Here is a 26,861-nt window from a genome sequence, read left to right on the forward strand (position 1 = left end):
TTTTTTGTCTATAAGATGCCAGTTAATGGTAAAAAATGCCTTCACAGTTTCCTAGAGAACAAGGTGACATCTTCAAATTGCTTGTTTTGTCTGATGCACAGTCCATAACCCAAAAAGATATTTAATTTACAACAATATAAAACATATTAGTCATATTAGTCTGTTGACTGACTAATTACTTGATTAATCATTTCAGCACTTAGATCACAATTCAGTGTTTGTAATTTTAGGAAATACAATAATTTAGTGCATGCCTGGACATGCTGTTACAGAGATCTTTACTTGACATATATTGTTTCAGAAAAATCCATGATGCATTCTTGTTTTCATCTCTATTATCTCTGACAGCTGAGATTAAAGTTGAGGCCAAAGCTGGAACATTGTCCCCGAGGTCACACTAATGGGCTGATGGTCATAGACGTCATCTGATCTGTAATGCTGTCGCTGTACGGACTCCATCGTACAGCAAGGCGTGGTGAACAAACTACCAGCCTAACCAACAAGTCGTGTGTCTCATTCGCTCATCAGTCTCGCTTGCTTGCGGTCCCATCTTTGTTTGTCTCTGTCTGCCATTGTGTGAATACCAATGAGCATTGAGCTGTTATCACTAGGGCCTCAGATGACAGCATCTGAGTGATGTATCACTCATCTGCCTCAGTTTCTTGCAGGCGACAGGATGTGTTTTCTTACTTGGGAAATGAAATGTCAAATGCAGATTCGAAGTTGTGATGGCTCAGCAATATCCGGGATTGTTTTAAGTTAAGATGAACGGCCTACCCCCCCGTCTCTAACCTTTTGTGTGTGATGGAATTTTACAGCTGTACAGATAAGAATTGATGGTGGTGGTGTTTGTTTTCTGGGCCCATGGATAAGCTGAAATATAATCCTTCCAACTGTTTTTGATCAAAGTAAAGCTCCACCATGTTCTCGCCACAGCTCAATTGTAATTCTCCGGGCCTCTCCTCTTTGTGTTTAGCCCATTAGAGGGCTGTGCCTCTGTCCTCTGCTAAGTTTGCTCTCGGAGTTGAAATGTTTTCCCCTTGGGCGCCTTGAGCCAGCCCCCTTCCCCTTCCACCGATGTGGGGGTGAACGTTCCCAGGACAAAGAGATGAATATATAAAGGGTGAAAAAAGAGGGGGTGGGAGAGACAAAGAGACAGCGGGTGTGTGAGTGAGAGGGAGGAAGGGACTGTGGGAGCAGGAGGGAAAAGATATACAGGGCTTGACAAGTGCTTGTCAAAGGGCTCAATACGACTGCCAAGCTTTGAGTGCAGGGACGTGGAGAGAGGAAGAAGTAAAGAGAAACAATCTCTACTTTCCCCCCATTACAGACCCGATTGCGAACTCATTACAGACTCCATAGGGTGTGGGATACACAACACACTCTGTAGTTAGAGAGTTGCTGGAGAGCAGCTCAGTCCAACTGCGTCCCCCCTGCTCTCCCCTGGTCCTCCAGCACATGGTACAATCCATTTAAAAGGCTGCATGTCATCTCAGTGTGTGTTGGGTCCTCTCTGAGAGCAGCTGCTCACAGCACATTCTCCTCGGCGGGAGCGCTCACTTTCCCCTCCGCCTGCTGGGCTGCATCTCTTTTCCTCTTCTGTCTTTCTCTTTCTCTCTGCTCTCTTTGCATTCTCCCTTCCTCTTCCTCTTTCTCCTGCGCTCACTCTCTTTCTTCTTTGCCCTGCACTCACACACACACACATGCTTTCTCTGACTGTGTAGTGCTCGGCCACACAGACGTTATTCTTTATGCAGTAACAGGTAGACAACATCTCTGTGCTGCTCAGCGGAGAACAGAAGAGGGACCGGCGTTTTTGGCTTCTTTTTTTTTTATATGTGCGAAGTAAACTGTGAGGGAAGAAGCACAGGTGGAGGAGGAGGAAGAGAAGAAGGGGATAAGAGGAGGAAGAGGAAAGGGTCTTAGCTTCACCCCCTCTAATGCTCCACTTGACATCATGCTGCTCTGTGTGGATTTGGTCCTCAGGGGAAAATCCTTAAAATGATGGAAGACAACAAACAGCTGGCACAGAGGATTGATGGGGCCATCCAGTCTGCCAGTCAGGAAGTGACCAACCTCCGGTCCGAGCTCTCTGCCACCAGCCGCAGACTGGCAGAGCTGGGTGCCAGCAGCCCCCCTGCTGTGGAGAACCACCACCAGCACAACCACCACGATGACAGCCTCAACTACCGGGGTGAGTGAGACCATGTGCATGTATGTGGGTGTGTGTGTGTGTGTGTGTGTGTGTGTGTGTGTGTGTGTGTGTGTGTGTGTGTGTGTGTGTGTGTGTGTGATTCTGTGCACACTCACACCTAATCCCCTGCCTCTGTATGTGTGTGAGAGTGAGAACATGAACATGTGTGAGTGTTTTGAAATTAAAAGTGGCAAGTATTCTGGGAATGTGCAGCGGCTTGGCTCGTATCATCCCACCGTTCCTCCACTGATTTATTCATCCCCGAACTCCACACCATGACAGTGGAACAGGCAGTAGATTGAAAAGGGAAAAGAGAACAAGAGGCAGACTGAGTGTTGTTATTAGAGGGGAGGGGTTGAGGTTATAGAGAACGAGGGCCAGAGCCGGTCCACGTTTGGTTTCCCAGGCAGCAGCTGGACTCCTCTGGGGCTGCGCTCCCTCCAGCTCTGGCTCCTTCTCAGCTCTCTCCCCGAGTCTGGCACAGAGTCTCAAAACTGAGCTCTAGGCCCAGGAACTGTATGCCAACAGCTCTGACGGGGGCTTGCGACACCATGGCACCATCACTTAACAGGGAGAGAGATGTGTTGAACGAGAAATGAGCTTTAACCTGAAGTTTTGATGAGACCACTCAAACTGTCGCGTTCTGGGTTCATTAGCTAAAAATGTCATGAAACCAGATACTTTTGAATTTCACTTTTCCTTTAAGTAATAACCTAAAGACTAATTAAAAACACTGTCTATATTTAGCTGTTTCATGCCTAAATAGGCTTACTTGCAACCTTTATAGCTTTTTTATGTTTGCTTCAGCTTGTGTAAGACGATGGCCTGTGTCTAATTAAACCTTCTCACTACTTTTATATAGCTGACATCTTGATTTCATTAATGATGGGTTTTATTTCATGATTGGAACAACAGTGTGGAGGGGAAAGTCCCTGTGATCTTGCGTGCCTGTTGCCCTGATGTGTGAACGGAACAGAAAATGTTTATGATCAGATCAATTTATTGAGCAACTAATTAGCCATGGCAAGCTGAAAGCTTACAGCAGCATGTGAGATAATGACAGATTAATCTTTTCATCACCTGCACATACTGAAAGTTTGGCTTGCTGAAGTAGTTGAGAGGCAACTGGAAAAAGACCCCATGTTGCGGGTCTTTGGTCTCAAGGTGTCTGTGTTCTGCAGTTGGCTTGGATATGTTTAGAGGCCTGGGGGTGATTGAGATCATACCCTACCAAGCAGCTTGCTCTCAGGGTCCATTAAAAGGCTTCCTGTATTGAGCATATGCAGTTTAGCAGCAGGTGATTCCTCATATCAGCTGCTAGCCCTAAAGGCTGATGTATGTGAAATCTGGCCTTAGAGCACTGATGTACTTGTTTTTAACTGCGCCTTTGTCATGTGAATCATGGGGACGAGGCTGATCCGGCGTTCCCCCACAGCGGTGGTTGTGCACGTTCTCAGGAATTAATGCGGTGTGTCCTCAAGATGCAATTAATGGGGCACTCCACTGATTTCACACACGATGATCAGTTCTAAAAGGTCTGCTGAGAAAATAACACTTAATAATGATGTCAAGTTACATTACGGGAAACGTAGCATACAGTGATTTTTGGATCCATAAATTCCTTTTTAAATTGTCTTGCAAGTCCTGCAGCACAGTGGAGCAGTTAACCAGGATGTGATCCAAGGTGAGCAGCACACAGTGAGCAAATCACAACAACAATGGCTGAAAATAATTAGAGTCGAATACAGGTTGTCACCGCTTCTGCTTTTCAGCCACTGCTCTCATTAACAATAAAGGAACCCCCATGAGTGTCTAGTTATGTTTATATTGTCCAAATTGGAAGCTCTCGTTCAAGGTATTCAAATATCGACCACGGTTGATTTGGCCCTCATCTGCTGCGCAGTCGATATACCTTTTAGTCTCCAGGTACCCACAAAGCAAGGCAGCTTGCGTCACTTGTGTATGTTTGTGTGCTGTTAAAAGTAAGTAAATCACAAGATGTGGGGATGGTGAAGTAACCGGAGGTTCTCCGCTCTTATGCCAAGTCCACACGTACAAGGGTACTTCTCCTTCGTTCTCCAAAAAATCCTGTCCACACAAGCCCAAGATCTCATGTAAACAAAGCAGAAGACAGAGTCATCACAAGCCTGAATATCTTCACCCTCTCTGACAGGTGCATTTTCAGTGACCTTACTGTAAACTGCGTTTTTGTCTGGACAAAAATGCCCAAGCCACAATGAGAAAGCTACGTTTTGAAATGTCTGTATGGACTTTATTACTGTTATAGTTGTTGGGGGCATGTTTTGGGTACCAGTGTGACATTAAAATATGATCCAGCATGTTCAGATTGAATAACAGATGAATGTTTTTGACGGCAATCATTAAATCTCTGGGGATAGCAGGCTACATCTAGAAGCTTGCATGCATTTGATTGACCCATGCATCGCCCTGCATTGCACTGCAGCAAAAGTTGGGTGAGGTTCAACTTATTTGCTGGACCATCCTGCGTCAAAGGAGTGGCCTCATTCAAACGGGTGCTAGCATTTTTGGCCCCACAGGGCTGAACTTGGTCTGAAAACAGCCTCAGTGTTTAGTCTTTATTGTTGGAATAATGCAGCTGCAGTGAGTTATCTGTTGTGTCCATCCTGCTTGCTCTGCTTCGTTCCAGCAGTGTGAACAGGCAGCCTGACATTCCCACATTCCTGAATGTCAGAGCAGTGATGTCATACTTCCTGTTCCCAGAGACCAGGCCAGAAGTCAGGTGACTGATCAAACCAAACACAGCCACACAGTCCTCCACCACTCTCTTCTCCCTCAAACTGACAAACTAAGACAGCCGGGCCCTCACCTCGCCTGCATAAAGAGGGATGAGGCTGAGAAACGCCTAGCTTAAGGATGTTTTTTTTAAGATTTTAAGTTTAAGATGATTCGTCTGAGAGATCCATCGGGTTAGGCGGTTTGGTGTGTGATGAACCAGCGTCAGCGTCCAGTGGCTTAGGGAGATTAAGTGTTCTTTAGGTGTGTATCCCTCTCAAGGCCAGGCTGTTTGTTAGTCCATTTGTTGGCTCTGCCCTGTGCAGGATCAAAGCAGCCGCACAGACAACGCTTTTTAATATGCATGAAGTGACTTCCTGTAAATATATTGTACTGTGCCAAAATGTCAGAATTCGTGCTCTTTCCCTGTGGAGCTTCAATAACATCTGACAGATGTCCAATAAAGCTATAAACGCAGCACTTCAGCCTGCTGTTCCTGTTGGCCTTGGAGTCTGTCCTTCTTACTAAACTAATTGCGAGGAGCAAGAGATTAAACCACCTGACAACTTCCAGTTTTTCTATTTGGCTCTTGTGCATTTTCTGTAATTTTTCTCAGCATACTGTATCTCTGTTTCCCCCATTCTCTGTCTTATCTTTGTTTTAGAGCATGATGATGGAAAGGTCGTTGGCTGACTGTTACAAACAACCTGCCTCTTTTTATTCAAGCCACTGACAGTAATGTATTCATTGCCGGGGCGATGACACCCCTTTATTATTGGTCCTTCCTCTTAATCCATCGCATTGATGTCAAGGCCTTGTTTAACATTCTTAAACGACATTGACCAATCGACTGCATTGCTGCCATACCTCATGTCCATCTGACTTGTGAGCAAAAAAAAATAAAAAAATCCAGCTTGCACTCAATTTGTTTGAGGGATCAGAGTCTGTATGAAAATATGTTGTCCTCTAAAATCAATGTAAGCTAACCTTATGGGATATTACATTATTTATGCTCTTGTTAGATCAGTGCCCTGCAGTTGGTCGGTGAGAAAGTGCTCATCACGGACTCATGGGAGTCTGCCAATACTAATCCATAAACCTCTCTAAAACACAACCATGAAGCAGCTGTTTGGAGAGTCATACAGCATGAAGGGTGATGCTAGGAACTGTGTGCTGAACACAAGGGGAGACAGTAGTGATACGTGTATGAATTTACCAAAGCATCACAGTTGGCGGCGGTCAAGGGAAAATAAGGGCCTTAAAGTGAGAATCGTAGCTTTACGTGGTGGGAGAAGTTATTTGGGACATTGAGGGTTATGGAAGTAAAAGTGATTTTTGGCAATGTTGGTGACTTGCAGTTGGAGAACTTCCAGGACTTAGATGGGACGAAATTCGCTAGGCTGAACAAAAGATGAGCAACTGTGTTTTAAAGTGTCTGGTTCAGTCAGAGAAGCCTCGATATAAGATAGAAAAGTTACCACCCCAATGAGGGAGACAATTCAGAGCAGACAATTCTGTTATGTGTGCTGCCAAAAGAGTGAGCGGAAGCTAAAGGTTATCCTTTAAAACCCAATGAAACATTCAGCAGTTTAAGAAGAGGAACTACTTTATTAATCCCCTTAGGGAAATGTGAATATGCACTTTTGGATTAGGGGTCAGTTTTGGATGAATTTGGCAACCATAGCTGTGCGCTTGTTTCCAGTTGCACTGTGTTTTAAATAAGCCACAGTTCTGATTCTTGCCTGTAAAATTCTTCTTCATTGTTATTCTTGTCCAGCCCTGATTCCAAAAAAGGTTGGGAAACTGTATTTACTGACAACAGTTTTATGAAGCTGAGCTCATGCCGTAAAATCCTTTACACATTCATGTGTTCACAAAGTGGTGAACCTCGCTCCATCCTCGCTTGTGATCGACTGAGCCTTTCCAGGATGCCCCTTTCATACCCAACCATGATACTATGACCTGTTACCATTGAGCCTGTTTACCTGTGGAATGATCCAAACAGGTGTTTTTAAAGCGTTCAACATCTTTCACAGTCTTTTGTGGCTCCCGTCCCAACTTGTTTGAAACGTGTTGCTGCATCAAATTCAGAATATGCAAATATTTAGAATAATCAATGAAGCTGATGAGGTCAGACTTACTGACTATTGACTTTATACTTTTTTCAGTTGAGTTTATGTCACAAAGGATTAGCAAATGATCACATTCTGTTTTATTTATGTTTTACACAGCGTGCCAGAGAGAAAATGATAAACAAATTTAAAGAATTAGCACTGTTGGCCATATGATATTGTCAGATTGTTTGGTGTGTCAGCCATTAAATATTAAAGGCTTTTTGCTATACTCAGAGAGAACAGTTTTGTTGAGTGTGACAAAAAAAAAGGGTTAGGGTTAAGGTTAGGGTTAGCTTGTGTTTACAAAGAAAAATGCACAACTTTTTTTTATGTTTCTTCAGTCGAGGCACATTGAAAACATCTTTCAAAGGAAGCTTTCCAATGGATTTTTAAAAAGTACTTCCAGGATCAGCAACTTTGCAACGCTATTGTACGTGCTACTGAGGCACAGAGGTGTACTCGGATACTGTAGTCAGGGGTAGAGGAAGATGACACAGCTGAAAAATTTAAAGACATCCTGTACAGTGTGCTGTAAAACAGTGTTGATTAAGTATTCTCCTAAAAGACCCAGTGATTATCTTTTCTCTGTAGAGGAGAAGCTGCGTTGGCTCTAATGCTCTTTGCTGCAGAGTAATTGCGGGGAAGAATCCTCTCCCCATCTGGCCTGAGTTTGTCAGAGGCCCCGGGTCTCTCATTACTTCATCGTGCACATGAGCGGGGCTGGGAACAGAGCGCCAAACTACAGGGGCAAAATCCCACCCACTCCAGCTCTTTCCCTTTCTGTAACGCTCTCCAGGGACCACCCGCCTTCCTGTTCCCTGTCCACACGCAGAGAAAGTATGCAATGCACTGTAACCTTCCCCCTGTATCCATCACCACCCGAATACCACCCCCCACCCCCATTCCCCGCCTGGCCTCCCTCTGCCACGCCCTGTCTGTGGTCAATGCAGCGTGAGAGGAACTGTGTCCAAACAATAGCTAGGGAGAGGCAGCCCCTCACTCCCCTCACATTTCTCCCTCACTCTTCCTCTTCCTCACTAGACTTCCTCCAGTAAAAGAACTAATCATGGTATGGCAAGGACTCCTGGGGTTCCAGAACCAGATGAAAATATCAGTGCCGGGGGGGTGGGAGGATTTGCTCTTACATTTGGAGAAGATGCACGCTGCAGTGATGTTTCCACAGACAGTGGCAGGGATCTAACAGTTCCTCATTATCCTTTCAAATGATGGTATACTAATAGCCCACAGTGCTCACTTGCAAATTAGGAATTCACAACATTTTTATGACATTGCTTTTTGGAACACAGCTGAGATTAGCTGTAGATTAATATAGAACGTTTAATCATTGTATTGAGCGTGTAACTGGATTAATAGATTAAGGAAAGATGAAAAAATATGATAAATCAAAACAAACAGACAGAAAAAGAAAACTGAGACCAGCTCAAAGAGATATGACTGATGCATATAGTGTAAAGAGCAAATAAATACTGCTAATTGCTTTACAACCTTCAGTAATGTAGCCCATGTTTGTTGCAGTGTTTGCAATTAGGAACTTCACAACCAAGGTCCTTTTACAGTGTTTGATTTATTTTGTCTTCTGTATTCTGTAGAATTTTAGTTGAGTCGATCTGCACTTAATAACTGACCTGAGCTTAGAGGAACTTACTGGCACATTGGCGGCATTTGTTCTATAGTGGTTGGTAATGGCCATAAATAAATAATGACTGGTTATTTGTTTTGCTTTGTAATGGAATGCAATCTCCAGTAATGAACTGACAGAGCCACAGAGGCAGTCAGCGGGTGCAGAAGTCCCGTGGACTTTGACTTGTGAAAGAGTTTCCACTCCTGAATTTGGCTGCGCAGAGTGCAGCGAGTACAGCTGGGCGGTACGTATCCACTTTCATGTCCATACAGGGGCAGAGGAAGCTGGCCCGTATTGTTTAAATCCCTCTGAAATCTTTCCAAGGTTGTGGTTCACCAGGAGGGCATCGTGGTGTGCTTCTGATTTCATGTTGCAGCATTCATTCAGGGTCAGAGTTGACAGATGACAGCTGACCTCTGTGTGTCTTAGGTCTATTAGCAGAGGTGACAGAAGTGCTGCCTCGGACACCAGCTGGTTATGGCACTCCTTCAGTTTGGGTGGCAGATGGCTGCGGTGCCATCACCGTGCGGCCCCCGATGCAAACTGCCTCCTCAGACAGAATGAGCCTGCAGAAAGGCGGGCAGGCAGGTATATGGGCAGACAGGCAGTGGAGCAGAACCAGGAAAGGGAGCTGCAAGAAAGATGCCAATTCAAAGACAGGTTACATCTCAAACCGACATTCCTCTGCACTTAAATTTTCCAGGCGAGCTTTATCTGAATGAAACTTCACAGAGCAAGTAAGTGAAAGCCAATTCAAGGAGAACTGAGGAGTACTTTAACCATGACACTAAGCATTGAATTGCTTTCCGGGTTGACACTCTGCCTCTGAGATGATATTATTCCTATCAGTGAGACTGGTATGCCTCTGTATGCCAATTAGATTCATGAAAGCCAAAGTGCTCATTTAACTATTTCCCTCCCACTGGCTCAGAACCGTCTTTGTTTCCCAGATGATTTTTGATGAGGATGCCATTTAAATATGGATTTCCTATGTCTAGGTCATGACTTGGGTTAAGAGCACATTATGAGACTGGCTTTTATTGGCTGGGGAGTCGAGAGAGGAATTGGCTAATGAGGATATCCCTCACTATTATTGCTCCCTCTTATAGTCCTCTTCTCCCCCATTTCCCTTCACGTGGGCCCCTCATCATAACTTTGCATGCAGCAAAGTACTCTATTGTTTTTTCCATCAGAAAAGGAAATGGACTGTAGGGAATTAGACCATAAGAACTCTGCATGTCTTCAGTGGGTTTCTTGTATTTATCACCACCATATGTCAGAGTAGAGAATTTGTGTTATGGACTGGGTGAAGTATTGCGTCTTGGTTGTGTTTTATGGACCTACAGGAGGTTTCATCTGCATCATGTGCATCTGGAGAGGATCAGACTGTAGGTTCAGAATTGGGGTACTTGCAACAAGCAACTCACTTAAGAGGATTTCCTCGACTCTGGCTGAGGTGGTACAAGACACCGTAAGCTTGGATGGAGTTACGTTGAGGTCTGATGATAGGGTGTCTGACTGAAGCCTGAAACAGCAGACTCTCATGTGATGGAGGATATATGTCTCCATTAATGACACACACTGGGCTCGGGAGTGAAAAAGATTTACTGTGCGTCTGCGACGAGACAAAAAATGAGCTCTGACAGAGTGTTTAGTATAATTCTCCCAAGTGGGGTGTTTCAAGGCCACTGCCTGGGTGTTGTGGTGCCTGCTTCGCAACAGGAGGCGCAGATAATGATCAGACTTTTAAGAACCCAGCTCCCCCATCTCCCCTGTGCCTCCTCTCTACACATCTAACCCTTCATTTTCACCTAAAATCATTCAAATCCCTGTTGAGTCCAAACTTCAAACAAGTGCAACTCACAAGTGCAAAGGAAGAGACAGTCAGTGAGACAGAGAGAGGAAGCCTGGTTGCCTCCTCAACAGCTCATCCTATTAAAATGCCTCATTGCCTTAGCAGCGGAGACTTTTTTTTTTTGTTGCTGGTACATATTGTTGCCTTGGTTGCAGTATAAACCCACTCCCAGAAGAGAATGGACGAGGCATGGAGGAAAATGAGTTTTGAGGAAGTGCAGAACACCTCCCTGTATCCAGGGGACTCAAAGCATGACATTCCAGTAGAGCGGAGGATAAGCAGAACTCATCGCCTCTTCTGCGAGTCACGTGCTCACGCAGGCCTCTTACATGAATGATGGGCTGAAAGCATCCTGAACATTGGGAAATACTCTCGGAAGCACTTTGCGTTTTCATTTTCAGGATGTGCAGAAGGAGTTGGAGGTCAAACTGTCACTTGAGTCTTCAATAATTATTAATTGAAACCAAACATAGTACGTACTGTAGGGCCTACATATGCAGTCTGTCAAGTCAGGATGTTGTCTTATCCCTCATCTGTCCCGCCAGTTCATTTGGCTCACAAAGCTCTGTTAGATATTAGAGCTGAAATCAAAAAGCATTTCATTTGATAGCGACTGAAAATTAACGAGCAACAATTTTGATAGCCGATTATTTGTTTTGGTCATTGTTTAAGCAGCTATGTCAAGATATTCACAGTTTATATCTTCTCTAAACGTGAGTGCTAACTTGTTTTCTTTGTCTTCTGTGAGAGCTAACCGAAGATCTTTGGGTTTTGGAAAAGGATTTTTTTTACAGATACTTAACAGATGTTTGGGAATTTGGGCATTTTGTTGAGTAAATGATAACAGATTGTAAAGAAATGAAAAACTAGATTAATGGACAATAAAAGATCATCATTAGTTGCTACCCTAGTCAGAATATATGTTTTAGTTGTGGCTGAGTTTCCGTCTCCATGCTGTTTCTCTCAGAGAGCGACAGATGGCTCTCACTGTTTACTGTAGTGGCATTCCACTGAGCACCGCTGCTCAGGTTATTTCCAATTATTCTAAAATGAATCAATTCAGTGTTTGAATTCATCATTAGGGAGAACACGGATTTCACAAATGAGATTATATACTCCTGACAAAGCACCGTTAAAGTTGGATGGGATGTGACAAAACTTTATCTGGTTGTTTCTGTTTGGATTAAAGCTACTTGTTGTGAAGCCGTTATTGACCCAAACCTGTGACTTCACCTTCTTTATTGTTTGCTTTTCTTTCTTGTGCAAATTTCTTTTATTTATGCCTTTTATTTTATCAAGTCCTCCCCTAGGTGAAAACCCACAACCAGTTATTCCAAAACAGCCCATTACATTTTAATGTTTCTGTTGACGCATCATCATCATCATCATCTCTCCAGGCCCCTGAAATGTTGACATGAAGCATGTAAGTGGGCTCCATCCCTGAATTATTTTTGGTCTGCAGCCTGAAGGCATTAGTGTTGAAAGCATGCCTTTCTGTTTTCTCCTGCTGAGGAGGTTCTGCACAAATATTTATCAGGTCGCCAATTACTGTACCCTGTGTGCTCAGGCATATGCACACACAAACACACCGGGGCTCTGTTGAGAAGCTCTTGTATATGCATTCCTATAAATTTGTTTATCATTTGCAATAAGTGTCTGGTTAAATTTTAGCTCAAGCCATATGTCTTCCACATCCCAGGAGACAGGGCTGTGTTTCTCAAAGTTTACGTGTGTTGTTCGAAGCATGTTTGTGCATTCCTGTTGTAGAGGAGGCAATTCAAAGAGGCATCTTTATCACCAGGCCTTTTAAAGTTGCTCACAGCTAGCAGGCAGTCAGATCAATGGCCAGAGAGATTGCTTTCTTTTGTCTAAAAAGCATTTGTTTTCAACCTCAATTTTCCACATAAAAGGATCTGATTGCCTACCATGTGTTAATCTCACAATATGCATGGATTAATTGCTCCCATTAGAATTGGGATATATCTTCATCTTCAATAAAAACACACCAAAAATAAACCTGCCAAGCCATTTAAAATGATGGAACTATAATTCTAAATTGACTATACATCTCTGCATAGGCTACTCAGTGAAACTGCCATGGGTCGTTTGATCCAGAAATATGCAAACTGCACTAAAAATAAGAATTAAACCAATGAGCAGTTTCTGTTCTGTTCAGCATTTCTTTTAAGCTGTTCTGTATCTGGCTCCCATTATGACTAATAGGGTAAACCAAGTATATAGAAAAGCGCATTTACATTCCCAGCAGGCTGCTGCTGAGTTAGACTCATCATTTGTATCCACATTATTTCATTTTTCATGCATAGAATAAGGCAAATTAATCTGTAGGGCTCCGTGCTGCAGTGATTCACTTTATTGTGTGAATGCTACTCATTTTCTCATCTGATGGGTCACTCTCAACATTTGATTTTTTGGTTTAAAAGATCTGTTCAGTGTCTTTTATTATTAAAAGTACGTGCTTAAGGTTGTCATCAGAGTAACAAGAGTGTGTCGTTAATGCAGTGAAAAACTTAATAGCTCTTTGTGTGACACATCATCATGTTACTGTTTGTTTCAGCCTTTAGACACCAGTTACCCTGTGCGTTGATATCTATGCTTTTTTCTCGCTATCAGTGTTTTATATCTTGCTATTTTTCACCACAACAATACAACAGCAACATCAATGTTAACACTTGTGTCCTGGCTAAAACAGATTTTTAGATGCTATTATTCATGTATGAACACTGCCAACATTTGTACCTAGTATTGCATGTTGCAGCAGAGGCTGAGATATTTTGACTTGTAGCTTCTCGTATAGGTCCAGCTCTGAATATGCTGTTTCTATATTACCCATAAAGCAAGTGGGCTGTATTATAAGCCAGGCCCTCCCTGCTTGGTAAATACCCATGCAAAGCTGGTGTTTTAAGGAAATAACATGAGCAACTGTGATCTGATTTAATGCTGCACAGCATGAGTCTGCAGACAGCAGGGCTCCGTCAAAGGAGTTACCTTGCTGCGAAGTTGGAGGTGTGCAGCCTGCAGCCCTTCATTTAACAGCTGACTGAGGCTGCTCCTTCTTGTTCCATTACTCCCTGCAATATTTCAAACCCATCGGCTGTCAAAAATGCTGAGAATGGCCATTACCATGTTTTATAGACACATTTTTGATGAATGGTAGCAGTAAGTGCAAAGCTCACAGACGAACACATTGCATTTCCTGTGACTACTTCACAATAAAAGGCAGCTTGTGTTTCGCCAGTTAAATGCTGTTAATGTGAAGCTGCAGCAGTAAATGTTCAGTTTGCATTAGCAGTGACTTAATGCAGTATTTCGTCCGGGAATGATGAGACACACATCAGAGTTTGTAATAGCTAATAGCGAATAAATATATATTGCAGTACTTTCATCAGTAGGCCATCTGCTCTGTCACCATTGTGTTACCTCATTCAGTGATAGATTGTGACTTAGACATTTGTTTAATAAATTTAATGTAATTATTTTGTGTGGTAATATTGACCACTAAATCACAGTAAATTATGAAATGATGAGTGCCTTTAGGTGACTCTGCATTTTTATCTAATGTCAACGCTGACATCTGACATCTTTTGAGGGCCTGCATCAAATCTTGTTTTAATGCCTTTACTGTATCTGTTGATGTCATCGTTCATATTTCTCAGTAAATGTGTGCTGAATCACTTACTACAAACTAACTGACATCTGAGGCAGGATATGAATCAATGAAACGATTATGGTTCTCCAAACATACACATCAACTTCACTCACACCTTCCTAATGTGCCAAAACAAGATGATTGGTGAAGAAAAACACAATAATGCTATGCTTAAATACCTCTCCAAATGACCCGTGCGCACGTTCGGCTCAGCGCAGCCTTTAGAAGCGCTTGTTGTTTTTTGGGGGAGGAGGATCAAGGCAAAACACACTCATTCTTTATTCTTTTATGGATCCCCATTAGCTTCCACAAAGCGGTTGCTAGTCTTCCTGGGGTCCTCATTAACACCACAACAAAAAATCCAAATTAAAATCGTGCTGTATCAACTCAGTTCCCAGTTCATTATGTACCCTCGGCTAAAACTAACGTAGTCTAATAAAGCAACGCTGCAATAAATCCCTCCTTCAAGAAGGTCATATAGAGGTGTTGTTTCAACTTAATGGTCATTCTGAAGGCCATAGTGTTTAGTGTGAGTTATAATTGGAGTAGTTTCTAATATTTTGTCTAAATAAATAGGGTGGACAAAATATTTGAAACACTAACCAATAGGGGCTCACAGCTCATTTTTGCCTTTTGTCAGTAAAGTTGGACTTGACAGAGCCTCCAGAGCCAAAGAGGACGCTGTGCAGCTGTTTTCACAGGGTGTGTAGTACTCCTTGTAACCGCTTTGACATGTAAAATTGGTGGATTTCCCCTTTAACCTCTATCATCCTTGTACTTGTCCCTCCTCCATCGTCTGGTATTATTACCACAGTCACTCTCTGGTATTGGCCCTCTCATGGCTGGGATGACAGCTCAGACGACTGGACGTACAGTAAGTGATGGAATCTTCCGTTCTGGCCGCCAAACAATGAGTTCCATTCAATATGGCTGCCATTACTTGAAACGGTGTGGGTTTTTGGAGGCGGGTTTCAGATTCAGGGGTTTCCCACAGACTCCCCTAATTAACCGCTGCAAGAGACTCTGCTCTTCTCGCCGTCCAGGAATGTGCTCCCAAACCCCCAAGTATGCTTCTGTTCCATCCCTGCCACAAACCCTCCTTATTTCCAAATCATGCGCACCAGGGACTCTAATGAGAGCCGAACTAAAGCAGTTTATTTCATGGCGTTACCCATTTGAACCATCAAATGCATCTGCTCTGGAGGGATACAAGACACCTGCCTTACCTGTGTGTTTTACTGAGCTGAGTTTACCTGTGGGTCTTGTCTGAGGCAGGCACTGCTGCTATGATGCATTTTTTTCGTGGCTATTGTGTGTCAGCTGAGACAGGCTCTATTACTTTCCCTTTATGAGGTTAATGTGTGCCACAGGGCTGCAGAACGTCCACTGCTCTGTCAAAAGACTGGTCTGAATGAGAAGGGCTGGGTGCATGTAATTTACTGTCCGCAGCCAGGTCCTGCAGCAAAAACTAGAAGAGGTGAGGAGAGGCAATGGGATAAATATCGTAGGTTATGAGAAAGGAGGTTAGGAGAGGAGAGAAGAGAGGAGAGAAGAGGAGGAGTTTCAGACCTTGCTCCATTAATAGACCCTGTGTGCTGCTGAATTGATTTTGAGGTCAGTCCATAAAGCACACTACCTCAGCACTGTACTAACAGTGGTGTCATTATGGTGTTATTACTGCAGAGGAGGGGATTGGCAGAAAGGGGAGGCGGCAGGACTGTGGGAATAATTTACAGGTGTGTTAAACACAACTGCTGTTCTAGAACAAGAGAAAAGGGCCGAGCTGGTAGCCAGAGCGCTTCTGTCATCCTGCTGTTAGCCAGTTAGCTTCGGAGAGTACTTGAACATTGTGAGTCTCCTTGTTGTCTCTCATGTGTTCATTTCCTGCATGCATATGCCGCAATCAGAGGATCATACCTGCAGAACTAGGCTGAAAATGCTCCATTACAAATAAAAGAGTATACTGGCAACAATGCACTTGAAGTATTAAAAGTTAAAGTACTCATTATGCACAATGGTTCCTGCGAGTGCTATATTATTATATTGTTGTATTCATTTGTATTAAGCGTCAACATGTAAGCAGCACTTGAATGTTGTTGTTGGCTGAGGGGAAGCAAATATGAACAACTTTAAACACTTTTAGGTATTTAAAACATGATCATGTTTTGTATGTAAGCTCTCAAACTGATGACAATCAATGGTCATGGAGTAAAAAAGTACAATATTTCACCCTAAAATGAAACATAGTAATACTTACAGTAAGTAAATGCCCTTACTTTCCCCCACTGACCAGGTGTGAAAGATTCACACAGTTGTTGAAGCACACCTTTCACAGTGTAAATCCAACCTCGCATAAGGAGAAGCAAACTGTCAAAACAGGCGTTACTGTATGTGCCACTGGCTCACACCTCATGGTTACAATATGTTGCTTGTAGCTGAGCAAGACAAATGAAGTTAGAGTTCAGTTCAATAAAAATAAGCCACAGAAAGTAAATCTCAACATGTCGAACAGCAGGACCAATGGGGCCCTCTACAGGCTCTCTGCTTGGCTGAATGGACTCACTGGCTGCTCCATCTGGACTCAATTAGAGGACCTGGTATTCACTATTGAGCTCAAGAAGTGACCATTAATTCCTGTTAATCGATGCAACTTTTCCTTATTAGTCATGTTGTGACCTTTCAACGAGTTAACACAGGCCCAGTAGGGTACTTACACTGCGCTGCCTTTATGAATAAATGAAAAGGTACGAGATACCTGGAGCAGGAGAGCTGTACAATAATTATTAAGGCTGGTTTTACTTAATAGACCTACAGCGCTGTGATCATAAGTCTTCCTCTGATTCGGAAATGACCATAAGGTGCTGTTGTGAAAGTGAGAGTGTGTTTTTGTCGCACACTCCTGTTCCCCTAAGCTGTTGTAGTGGAATAATCTCTCCTTCTTTGCTTTTCCCAGCACCACTACCATCGTGGGGGGAATTCCAACCATCTCTGTGCTGCTCCGAAATTAAAGCTCATTGCTCAGAGGTTTATGGTTACATAGTTTGTAGCGTGTTTTGCAAGAGAGAATGTGGGAATTGTGAATTGTTCCAAATATGTCATCCATCTCACGCGTATAAACTGTTTGGACAGCTTAAGCAAGACCATAACACTCCGCCTGTGACATGAGTTTGGCCCTTTGTGCCATCATTTGAGCGCTTTGTTTTATTGTTCTGTGTGCCAGCAGACAGGGGAAATGTTGAGAAGCAAGCCTTTTGTCAGTGTCTGTGCATTTATGGATGTTTTGAAGTCTCACTCTGCGCTGTAGGGCATTTCCATAGTTTTAATTTCCATATGTTCATGAACACGCTCATCTTTAATTTTCCTCGTCTTTGCCCTCACTGTAACTTGAACTGTAACATATGTTTGCCCAAAGTGATTTCTAATCATTCACAGGCACAGTCTCTGTAGGTCTGGGAGGGTATTTTTGTGCGTATTTATTTGTGTAACAGAGAGATAAAAAGAAAGAGACAATAAAGAGGGGATGGCACAACTAAAAAAAATTGAAAGAGAGATGACATGGAACAGACATGATATGAAAGGGTAAAACTCTGAGACTTTCAACAGGCCAATGAGCTACGATGTGAAGAGCAGCACAGCACTCTGAGAGACAGGTAATGAGTGTGTGGTAATACACCTCCAGACCCTAATTGGTTTGAATGAGCAGGCTGGAGAGGCTCCTCTATCAGGCTGTGGATGAGCAGACTGTCAGGTGACAAGCCACGGAGAGAGGACTAATTGGTTCTCTCCTCCAGACACAGCTCTTGTCTTTCCTCATGTAGCTGACAGAAACCGCGGTTGGTGAGAGTTGCTACAAATCCAAAGCCTCATTGTTTAGATCTCTATGTGCTCGCTCTCATAAATGACCGAGCTCTCTGTATGCTCAAACGTTACTTATTTTTCTCATTGGAACCCGTCTGTTTTAACAAGAGAGGGCCTCATTTGCATGTGCTCGCTGCTGAAAATTTATAATTGACATCCTGACATTCAGTTGAAATTCTGAAAGAAGTTAAAGTTTAAGTGGCAATTATAGTGCAATTACCAGAAGAAGCTGATGTGAAAGTTAACATGGAGCGCCTGAAAGGAGTTGAAGTGTCAATTTAAGTGTGAGTGCTTGGTGAAGTGGAAGCAACAAATTAAATGATTAAATCTATTGTTTGCCTACTGTTGTTTATTATGAAACAGTCTTAATACAGATGCTTCTATATGACCTATGTAAGCAAACAAGACAGCTAGAAGATTGGCTATTTCTAAGTAGATATTCTTAAGGCCTGTAATTGGGTCTGGTTCCCTACGAATCAGATGAAACGATTTACAGCGCACAGACCAGAAGGAGCTCGTCTCACAGTGAGTAGCACATTAGCCAGTTAAAAGGAAGCAGGAATAGATTTTTCTTCAGAGGATTTAATTTTTTATGTTATATTTTGTGGTTATGGGTGATACTGGGGAAGGATCAGCGAAGAAAAAACAAAAAAGAATTGAGCAATGAACAAAAAAGCTAAAAGGGACAGTGATGGAGCAAGGGCGAAAACATAAGTCAACCTTGGTCGATCATTCAATAGATGGAGAAAACTGCAGGATGTAAAAGGATTTAACACTGATCCTGAAGAGGCCCTTGTCCTCTCAGACAGGTATGTAACATGGGGAATGTTGATAACAACATTTCCATTACAGAGAAGCCAAATCTGTTATTTGTAGGCTTACTCGTAACCTACTGTGGGTGTATGAACGGTGCTAAAACAAAGCTTGCTTTGTTTCATTATCATCAGTCATTCATCCTATATAGCCACAAATAGATACATTACCTCATCTCTATGCATCCTGCAGACAGCTGTGTTCAAAAAACAAAACAAAATGCACGAGCTCGCCAGATCAACACTACCGCTTTTGTCACAGGGGCCGCCAAACTCAACCCAAAAAAGAAAGCTCCTTTCAGTTGCTTTATGGTTAAAGAAGGCTCATGCTTATAAAAAATACATCGATTGTTTGTTGGAAGCAGGGAAACAAGGCTTGTTGACCCGTCCGTTCACCTCGACCTCTTTCGTACATGGACTTCGTCGCTCAATACCTGATCTCCACCTTTGCTCATGTCATAATTACTACAACCGCTAGAGGGCTAGGACAGTCTCGAAGTATGATTTGAAGTGAAAGTGCCGAAAGGAGCTGAAATGTCAATCAGTGTGTAGAAGTGTGTTGGAAGTTTCATGTGAATTGCCAGTCGGAGTTTATACGCTAAAAGACGGTGTCAGTGAACGTCTCAGCTGAATTGCGAGCTCTGGAAGTAATTGAAGCAAATTGTGCACGAACAGTGGAAGTTGTGGGCTTTTTTTTTTTTTCACTGAAAGGAGGTGAAACGTCAGTTCAGAAGAAAGAGATGATTGCAGCTGAAATGTGAGTAAACATGTAAGCGGTGTAATAAGTTGACTTATCATTTTAAAAAGAGTTTAAGGAATTTGAAGCGTTTCCAGTCAAAATGCCCAACAGAATAATTAGATATAAATGGGAGAACGTGTGAAGGTGTGTCTATACTGTAAACACAGGGAGATGCAGTATCTCTCACAGTGTTTACAATGTTTCAGCACATATCATGCTGACTTATCTGATGTCTGCCCTTGCACAGTGCTGGTTAAGTACTCTCACGGGAGACAGCATATTGATGGCATCTGATTTCTCCGACAGTGGTGTGAGATACTGAATTGGTTGTTAAATTGCAAACTGTGACTACAAGAGTGTCACATTTTTATGTGCAAATGTGCTGGTTGGCAGGCATTGTTGCTGCTATACTGTATGTTCTAAGTGGAGTGGATGCGATCCTTTAATACTGCCGATATCAAAGGATTAAATCAAGATTGTGTCGGGCCTTACATATGTTTCTGTGTCACTATCAAGTATTAGCTTTCTAATTCAGTCTACTTAAACTGTCTGATTACACAGCTGGAAGGTGAAGGTCCCGGCTTATATGACTCTAAGCCTGCCGTCATCTGTGTCTCTGGCCTGTACAGGAATGTCCCATCTGCCTTACTGGGTTTGCTAGTAGACTGGGATCAGGGGGTGGGCAAGACCATCACAGGGTGGCACAGGGTCAGCTTTGCCATGTAAAGAGGGTAGATGGGGGATGGAAATAATGGGAGGGCGGGGACTGATCCCCATGATAATCTGTGTCCCATCCATCATCTGAGATCCTCAGAACAGTAAGCCGATGCTGCAAGAACAGCGGGAAGGTACTGAAAGAGAGAATGCAAGGGAGGAAGGACAGATATGGATTTTTCCTTCATGTTGAGGCCTGAGAGGATGCTGCGTCCCAGCTGCATACCATGGGAACTGCATGGACCTGAGATGAATGAAGGTACAGCAGCAATGTATTACTTTTCATATCAGGGTCAGAAATGCAGCGATGCGCCAGCTGCTGTCCACCTCTGACCTCTGTGAGTGTCACACAGCTGCGGTGAAGTCGCTTGATTTATGAGGTTGTGTTTCTACAGCCTCGTAATGGGATATGCATGGTTAAGCACATACTTTGCTATCACTTAACCTTGTGATCAGCAATGTATGGACATCTGATACCGAAGACCTCTTTTCCATTCTAGGGGACAATGCCTGTGTGTGTATATGTGTGTGTTTGTGCATGGGCGAATGCACATGATTGGATGATACATTTCAAATTAATTAGGTTTGTGTCACACAGGGCACAGCCACAACATGAAACAGGAAGTGGATCAGTGTGAATCATTATCCGGCGCTGCTCAGTGTACTGATACAACAGTGTGACACAATAAACTAGGAGTCTTCTGAGGCTTTTTTGTGCTTCTTCTGTCTGTGGATCCAACAGCTTCTTGATCAAGCAATCCAGCAATTAGCTAAACTTACACTATCAATTATTTTGAGTCTGTCAGCTCTGTTGCCCTGTTACAATGAGCTCACTACACCCATTTAAATATTCTTCTTTTGTGCATTTGGTGACTTTGCCATTTCATGACATTCTTAAGCACTAAATTAGCCTGTTTAGCTTCAGTCCTGGTGATCCAACAGCCGCCAGCTGCTCTGACATTTCTAGGCCAGAACCAGGTACGGAGATGAAGGATGGTTAATTTAAGAAGGGCCAACCACCCACTGACTTTGTTATTTCAGAGCACTTAGGTGCTGGAGAGACTTGCTTGAGAAGATTAAGCAGAATTATTTTTTCTTTTTTTTTTTTAATTACGCCTTCAAATTATATGCACTTGTGGCATTTTTATGGTGTATTTTACCCGTTTATTTATATTTTATGTCTTTTATTTATTGTTTTGTTATACAGAAGAGCAGCTAGACTACACGGTCTGCAGAACTTGCTTCATCTGAGAGGCTTTATCAGCTCCACAGAAAGAGGAAGTTATGTTTTTTAGCTTACATTTTTGTCTTTTCTCTTCAACGTAGAAGATGGTTTATATCTGTCATAACAGCCGTGTCAGGACAGGACACTGCTCAGTGTCACCTTTAAACATCTTGACACATGTCTTGTCTAGTGATCGCAGCCCTGTCTCCTAGGAATTCTTTTTATATTACTAATTTGCAACAGCAAACATGTTTCGAGGGAAACATTCTGATTGAATTCTGCTTTCTATTAACATAATGAAGAAATGCTGTTAATTAACGTACCTGGCAAGTCGCAGAGGTGATGACACTTTTATTTCAGTAAAATGTTCACTTACAATGTGTTTCTGCTGTTTTCAGAAAAAATATTCAGACGCTCCACGAAGAACAATGGAGATGCAAATGATGTTACAGGCAGTTTGTATCATATGGAATGTTTTCTTAAAATGTCTTCTGAATCATCTACACAACCAACCATATTATTCAGATGCTCCACTTTCTCTGGTGTTCCTCTACATTTCCTTTAGAGAGAGGATTAAAGTTTAAGCCAAAGGCTGCCGGCACAGCTGTTTCTTAGCAACCCTGGTAGAACGGCATGCCAAGGAGTAACAATGGACGTGAAGTCCTCTCCAGTGGCTTCCAGTCAATCTGAGAGGAGAAACTTCAGTATTTTGTTTGGTTCTAGGATACTGTTCACATTAAAGTGTGACCTGTTCAACAATCAACAGAAAACAGTATCAGATGAAATTAATTGTGACTTAAATTTGACACAAAAAAGCTTCATTCATCCATAGTTTGGGTTATTCGAACCAGAGCTGAAACCATTAAAGGAGCTGTTTGTAAGACTTGGCCACCTCTCAAATTCATGCTCGAGAAAAATGGGGTAGAAAGTTAAGGTGTCCTCTGATATCATAAGAAACAGGGAAATGCACAGGGCTGCACGGTGGCGTAGCAGGTAGTGCGCGTGCCTCACAGCAAGAAGGTCGCCGGTTCGATCCCCGGGTCAGGCGGGGCCTTTCTGTGTGAAGCCCCCCGCAACCCCGAAAGGGATAGGCGGTATAGATAATGGATGGATGGATGGAAATGCACACCTCTATAAGCTATCACTAAATAGCCTATGTTAGCATTGTCAGCTGTTAGATGAAACCTTGTGAGCTCAGTATCAAACTTCATCCCTTTACTCTCCAAGAGCTGTCGGCAGTCGTGGAAAGCAACACCGATGATAATTTTGTTTTCTATTTCTGTCACTTCTTTTCTTTGCTGTTAAACTTGGTCTCAGGTCTTGGTCTCAGGGCAGTGCTGTTTCTTCATCTCATGGTGGACTTGAGGGCAGACTGGACACTACAGTGACTCACTATTGCCTCCTTAGGTACAACGTGGTATTACGAGACAGGACGGGCTGTCTGGTTAGCAAGTAAAATAATCAATAGGGTAAATATGAAAGCAATTTATAGTTGCAGCCCTAATGCATACCGCCGCTGACCTTCTATTGATATCTTATCTTCACCTCTCACCAGACGATTTGGAGTTTATTAAAGCTGTGCTGCAGACTGGCTTCAGCTGCAGATTCCAACAGTAAATATACTGTTTGCTTTCAGATACGGTGCTCCATCCACCTGGAATAATTTGCAGTCAGGGCCGTATCTTAACATCAAGGACACCAAGACATGTCCTCACTATTGTCTCTGGCAATTTAGGGGCTTTGATGCCCAGCAGAGGTTACATCACAACACACAATCAGGCTTAAATTGGTGATTTTTTTTTTTTTTTTTTTGGCACATTCTGGCATGTTTGGAGTCAATATTCATAAATGTTATGATCTTTAAGCGAAGCAAGTTGTTTAAATAAAGGGACTTTGTGCTCCTGGCATTGAAACAGGCTGTCGATCATTGTGTGGAGATTCAATTTAGAGAAAAAACAGACTTTGAGAGTTTAAATGAATGTATAAAATGTCAAGAAAATAAGAATAAGAAAGTGATACAATTATGATAACTCATAAGTTTTTATAATCGTGGCTCACTGTGAACATGATTAAGATCGGGTGTACATTGGTTTTTGGTTGGTTTTGACTCTTTCCTCATATCCTTTGCTTTCTCTGTTTGTGTGGGTTTTTGTGGTGGTTTTGTTTTTCGATACTAATTCAAATTCTTGCCATACATAAAACAGGACTCCTGTTTCTTAATGTTTCTTTCTGAGCGTAAATAAAGGCCTTTGGACTTTAAATAAAGGCTGAACGGAAATGGATCCGGGAACACTTATGAAAACGTTATCATAACCAATAAGATTAATGGCCGAAACTCCAAAATACAATCCACATTGTAACTAAACTGAATTATTACAGAGAAACATTTAACTTGTGGTGAGACAGGAGCAGCACTGACCCATAAAATTACATTTCACATTTTCCAGTTTGATATAAGTTGTGCCATTTCCTTTAGGCAGTTCAGACACATTTTCCTGTCTGTGAATTCTAAAGTAATCTTCTGCTCCACACAAGAGTAAGCATACTTTCCCCCAGACAAATCTCACGCAGTAACTTTCATGGTAAATTGATCTCCAGTGTTGAAATAGCAGCTTTCTTTGACTCTTCAAAGTGAAAAGATGGTTATTGTATGAGGTTGGCCAGATGCTGAGGAGTGTCTTGGGAGGTCTGCATACAGAAATGTGGTGCAAATAGGAAACAAAATGGTGCCTCAAGAATCTGAGCTGACTGTTCGTTAATTAACCAGACAACACTGTGGAGGAAGAGGGAGCCGATGAAGGTCTCCAGTCAATCCCGCTCTGTCCCTGGAGAGTGCACTGCCTCAGGGAGACGCAGGAACAGAAAAGTATTGTTGTTTCAGTGTTTCTGATGGCAGTGACTCCGCCATGCTGATACTCTGCAGTGGTGTCAGTGAGCAGTCGCTGCTGTCACGATGATTTGTCAAAAACGGAATTTAATGTTTATAAATCTATTTCTTTTCTGTTGGACTTTCTTTCTGCTCTTACTGTTTGACTACGTTTAAGTGTTCCTGACTTCACAGCTCTCTGTTAGGAGCTGCCCTGCGGGGCGCCGGCAGTATGCATCTCAGAGCCTCTCTGCTCTTATTACTGCAGTTACTCTCCTGGGAAGAAGCCTCGGTGGATCGAACGAATGGTGATCAGTGACGCAGAACCAACCGGGGGGAGGTGGCGGAGGGACATTAAAGGCAGAGGGAGAAACAGTGGCAGACAGGGAGAGGGAGAGAGAGAATATCTATCACAGCAGGAGTTACAGTGCAGGGACAGGAGAGGAATCTTAATAATCATGAGGAAAAAAATCCTAAGAGAGAAAGAACTAGATGAGTTGAGGGATTTGGGGGTTTTAAAACTTTGGGAAGAAGTTGATTGATGAAGGAGGATGCAGGAGGAGAGGGCAGGGAGGGGGGAGGTAGGCTGTTGGACTCTCAGTTGCAGTGTTTGGCGGCGACATGCGAAAAGGCAGGGAGGGTAAAGACTTTACACACTGACATATGGAGAAAAAGTGCCCGCGTCGCTCTCAGCAGTTTCAACTCCTACAGCTAATGAGATGATATCAATCACTCAGTGGACCACTCAGCCGGTGGGCAATTGTTTGCACTTTACATGCAGTATCACACAAAAGGTCAGCATCCTGGACAGGTGGGGGGGCTTTTTGGACTGCTGCCTACCCTGCTTCCTATCAGTAATTATCATTGCAGCCTGCAGCAGGAGTGCTGGGAAACAACCAGAATGAGGATGAAAAGCGCCATCTGCAAACTCTACTACTCTAAAGTCATCAGGGTAATGATACAAGAATGACTTCACAGACCATATTCTCCATATCATATGAAAATTCTGTAGTGGTTTCCCCCCCCCCCCAAAAAATGGATTTATCTGGGTTTTGAACAGAAATCTTCAACACCAGCTTGCATCAGACCGCTGTCCTGACAGCTGCTGGGGAAGTTGTGCTGTCTTCCACTGAGACATAGTTACATCAGACAAGAGTACTTTCAACTTGGACATAAAAGTTTCACATTAGACTACTTCAGTTTTATTCACACATTTTCATCTCCCACAAATGACCTATACTGGGTCTGTAAATTGCTTTTCTCCTCGAATTCCACAGCTATTGCTGGAAGTTAGCTTCAGTTTCCAGGCTGGCCTTTCTCCCTAATGAGATTTCTGTTTCCACAGTGTTATTGGCTACGTTATATCAGCTAGCAACAAGGAATGTGTGAGGAAGAAATCAGATACGAACTGCTGAGTAGCTTATGGGTATTTAAATAACTCTCAATCCAGGACTGTAAAGTTTAATGATAAGATACATGAGAATCAGACAATTTCTATGCTGGTCAGACTAGTTGGTTGAGAAAAGATTGCGAGGACGCCAACAGAGACAGGACTTCTAAAAAAATCATCATCATACAGTGGGATGTGTATTCCTGCTCCTATTTTCCTGGCAAAGTTAAACCTATTTGGATCTGAAGCGTGGTTGCACAGAGCTGCCATACAACAAACGTTGTACCATTCCATTACAGTAAATAACAAGATGACATTTAGAGAACAGATAGAAAGGCCTCGCACACCCCCACAGGTGTTTTCACTTACTTTGGTCAATTAGAGCTCTGTTCAGATCGTAGGCAGAACTATGCAGGGAATTACTCAAAGGTGTCAGTTATCCGCCCCCGCAGGTGCAATAAAGCTAAGAGTCAGGCAGGTGTCCATCAAACACAGCCTGTATATGTCCACATAGCTTCACCACATGTGTGCATGGCCTTTAAGTACACAGTAAAATACCATAGATACAGTGCATGACTTATGCACTTTTCTTAGTCATCTAATTACGATAAAGCAAATATTGAGCAACACTATTGGGAATATTTCTAAATTTAGTGCTTCCTTCAATAAAAATATCAACATTAGAATAATGAATCCTGCAACATTCATTCATATAAAACACTTTAGAAAAGCTATGTAATGCATGTATCAAGCATGTACAGCACTTACACGTACACCTAATGCAAAATAGCCGACATACACATAACGTAAATGTACATGTAGTATATTGAAAGCAGGTTCAGGTTCAGCAGTGGATTGCTTTCAGTATGAAGTCTTACCACGTGTCAATGCCTGATGTGGTTGCTTGAACCTCAGCTGTAAAAAGAGTGCATATATTTGCAAGAAAATGGTCTTTGTGTAATGACCAAGCATTACCATTCCACATTTTGTTCCACAAATTAGCTGCAGCCAGCATTAAGAACAAGCTACTT

The 26,861-nt window shown here is 42.7% G+C and overlaps 1 protein-coding gene across 1 annotated transcript in view; it reads left to right on the top strand.

The window, feature by feature from the left end:
- The window catches only part of kaznb (kazrin, periplakin interacting protein b), a 105,750-nt gene that overhangs the window by 42,208 nt on the left and 36,681 nt on the right, over nucleotides 1-26,861 (top strand). The window contains exon 4 of the mRNA XM_070958230.1: nucleotides 1,987-2,194. Coding sequence (XP_070814331.1) covers nucleotides 1,987-2,194 — 208 coding nt within the window. The remainder of the gene's footprint in view (nucleotides 1-1,986; nucleotides 2,195-26,861) is intronic.

This window comes from Chaetodon trifascialis, chromosome 3 (assembly GCF_039877785.1).
Source record: "Chaetodon trifascialis isolate fChaTrf1 chromosome 3, fChaTrf1.hap1, whole genome shotgun sequence".
Taxonomy (NCBI): domain Eukaryota; kingdom Metazoa; phylum Chordata; class Actinopteri; order Chaetodontiformes; family Chaetodontidae; genus Chaetodon; species Chaetodon trifascialis.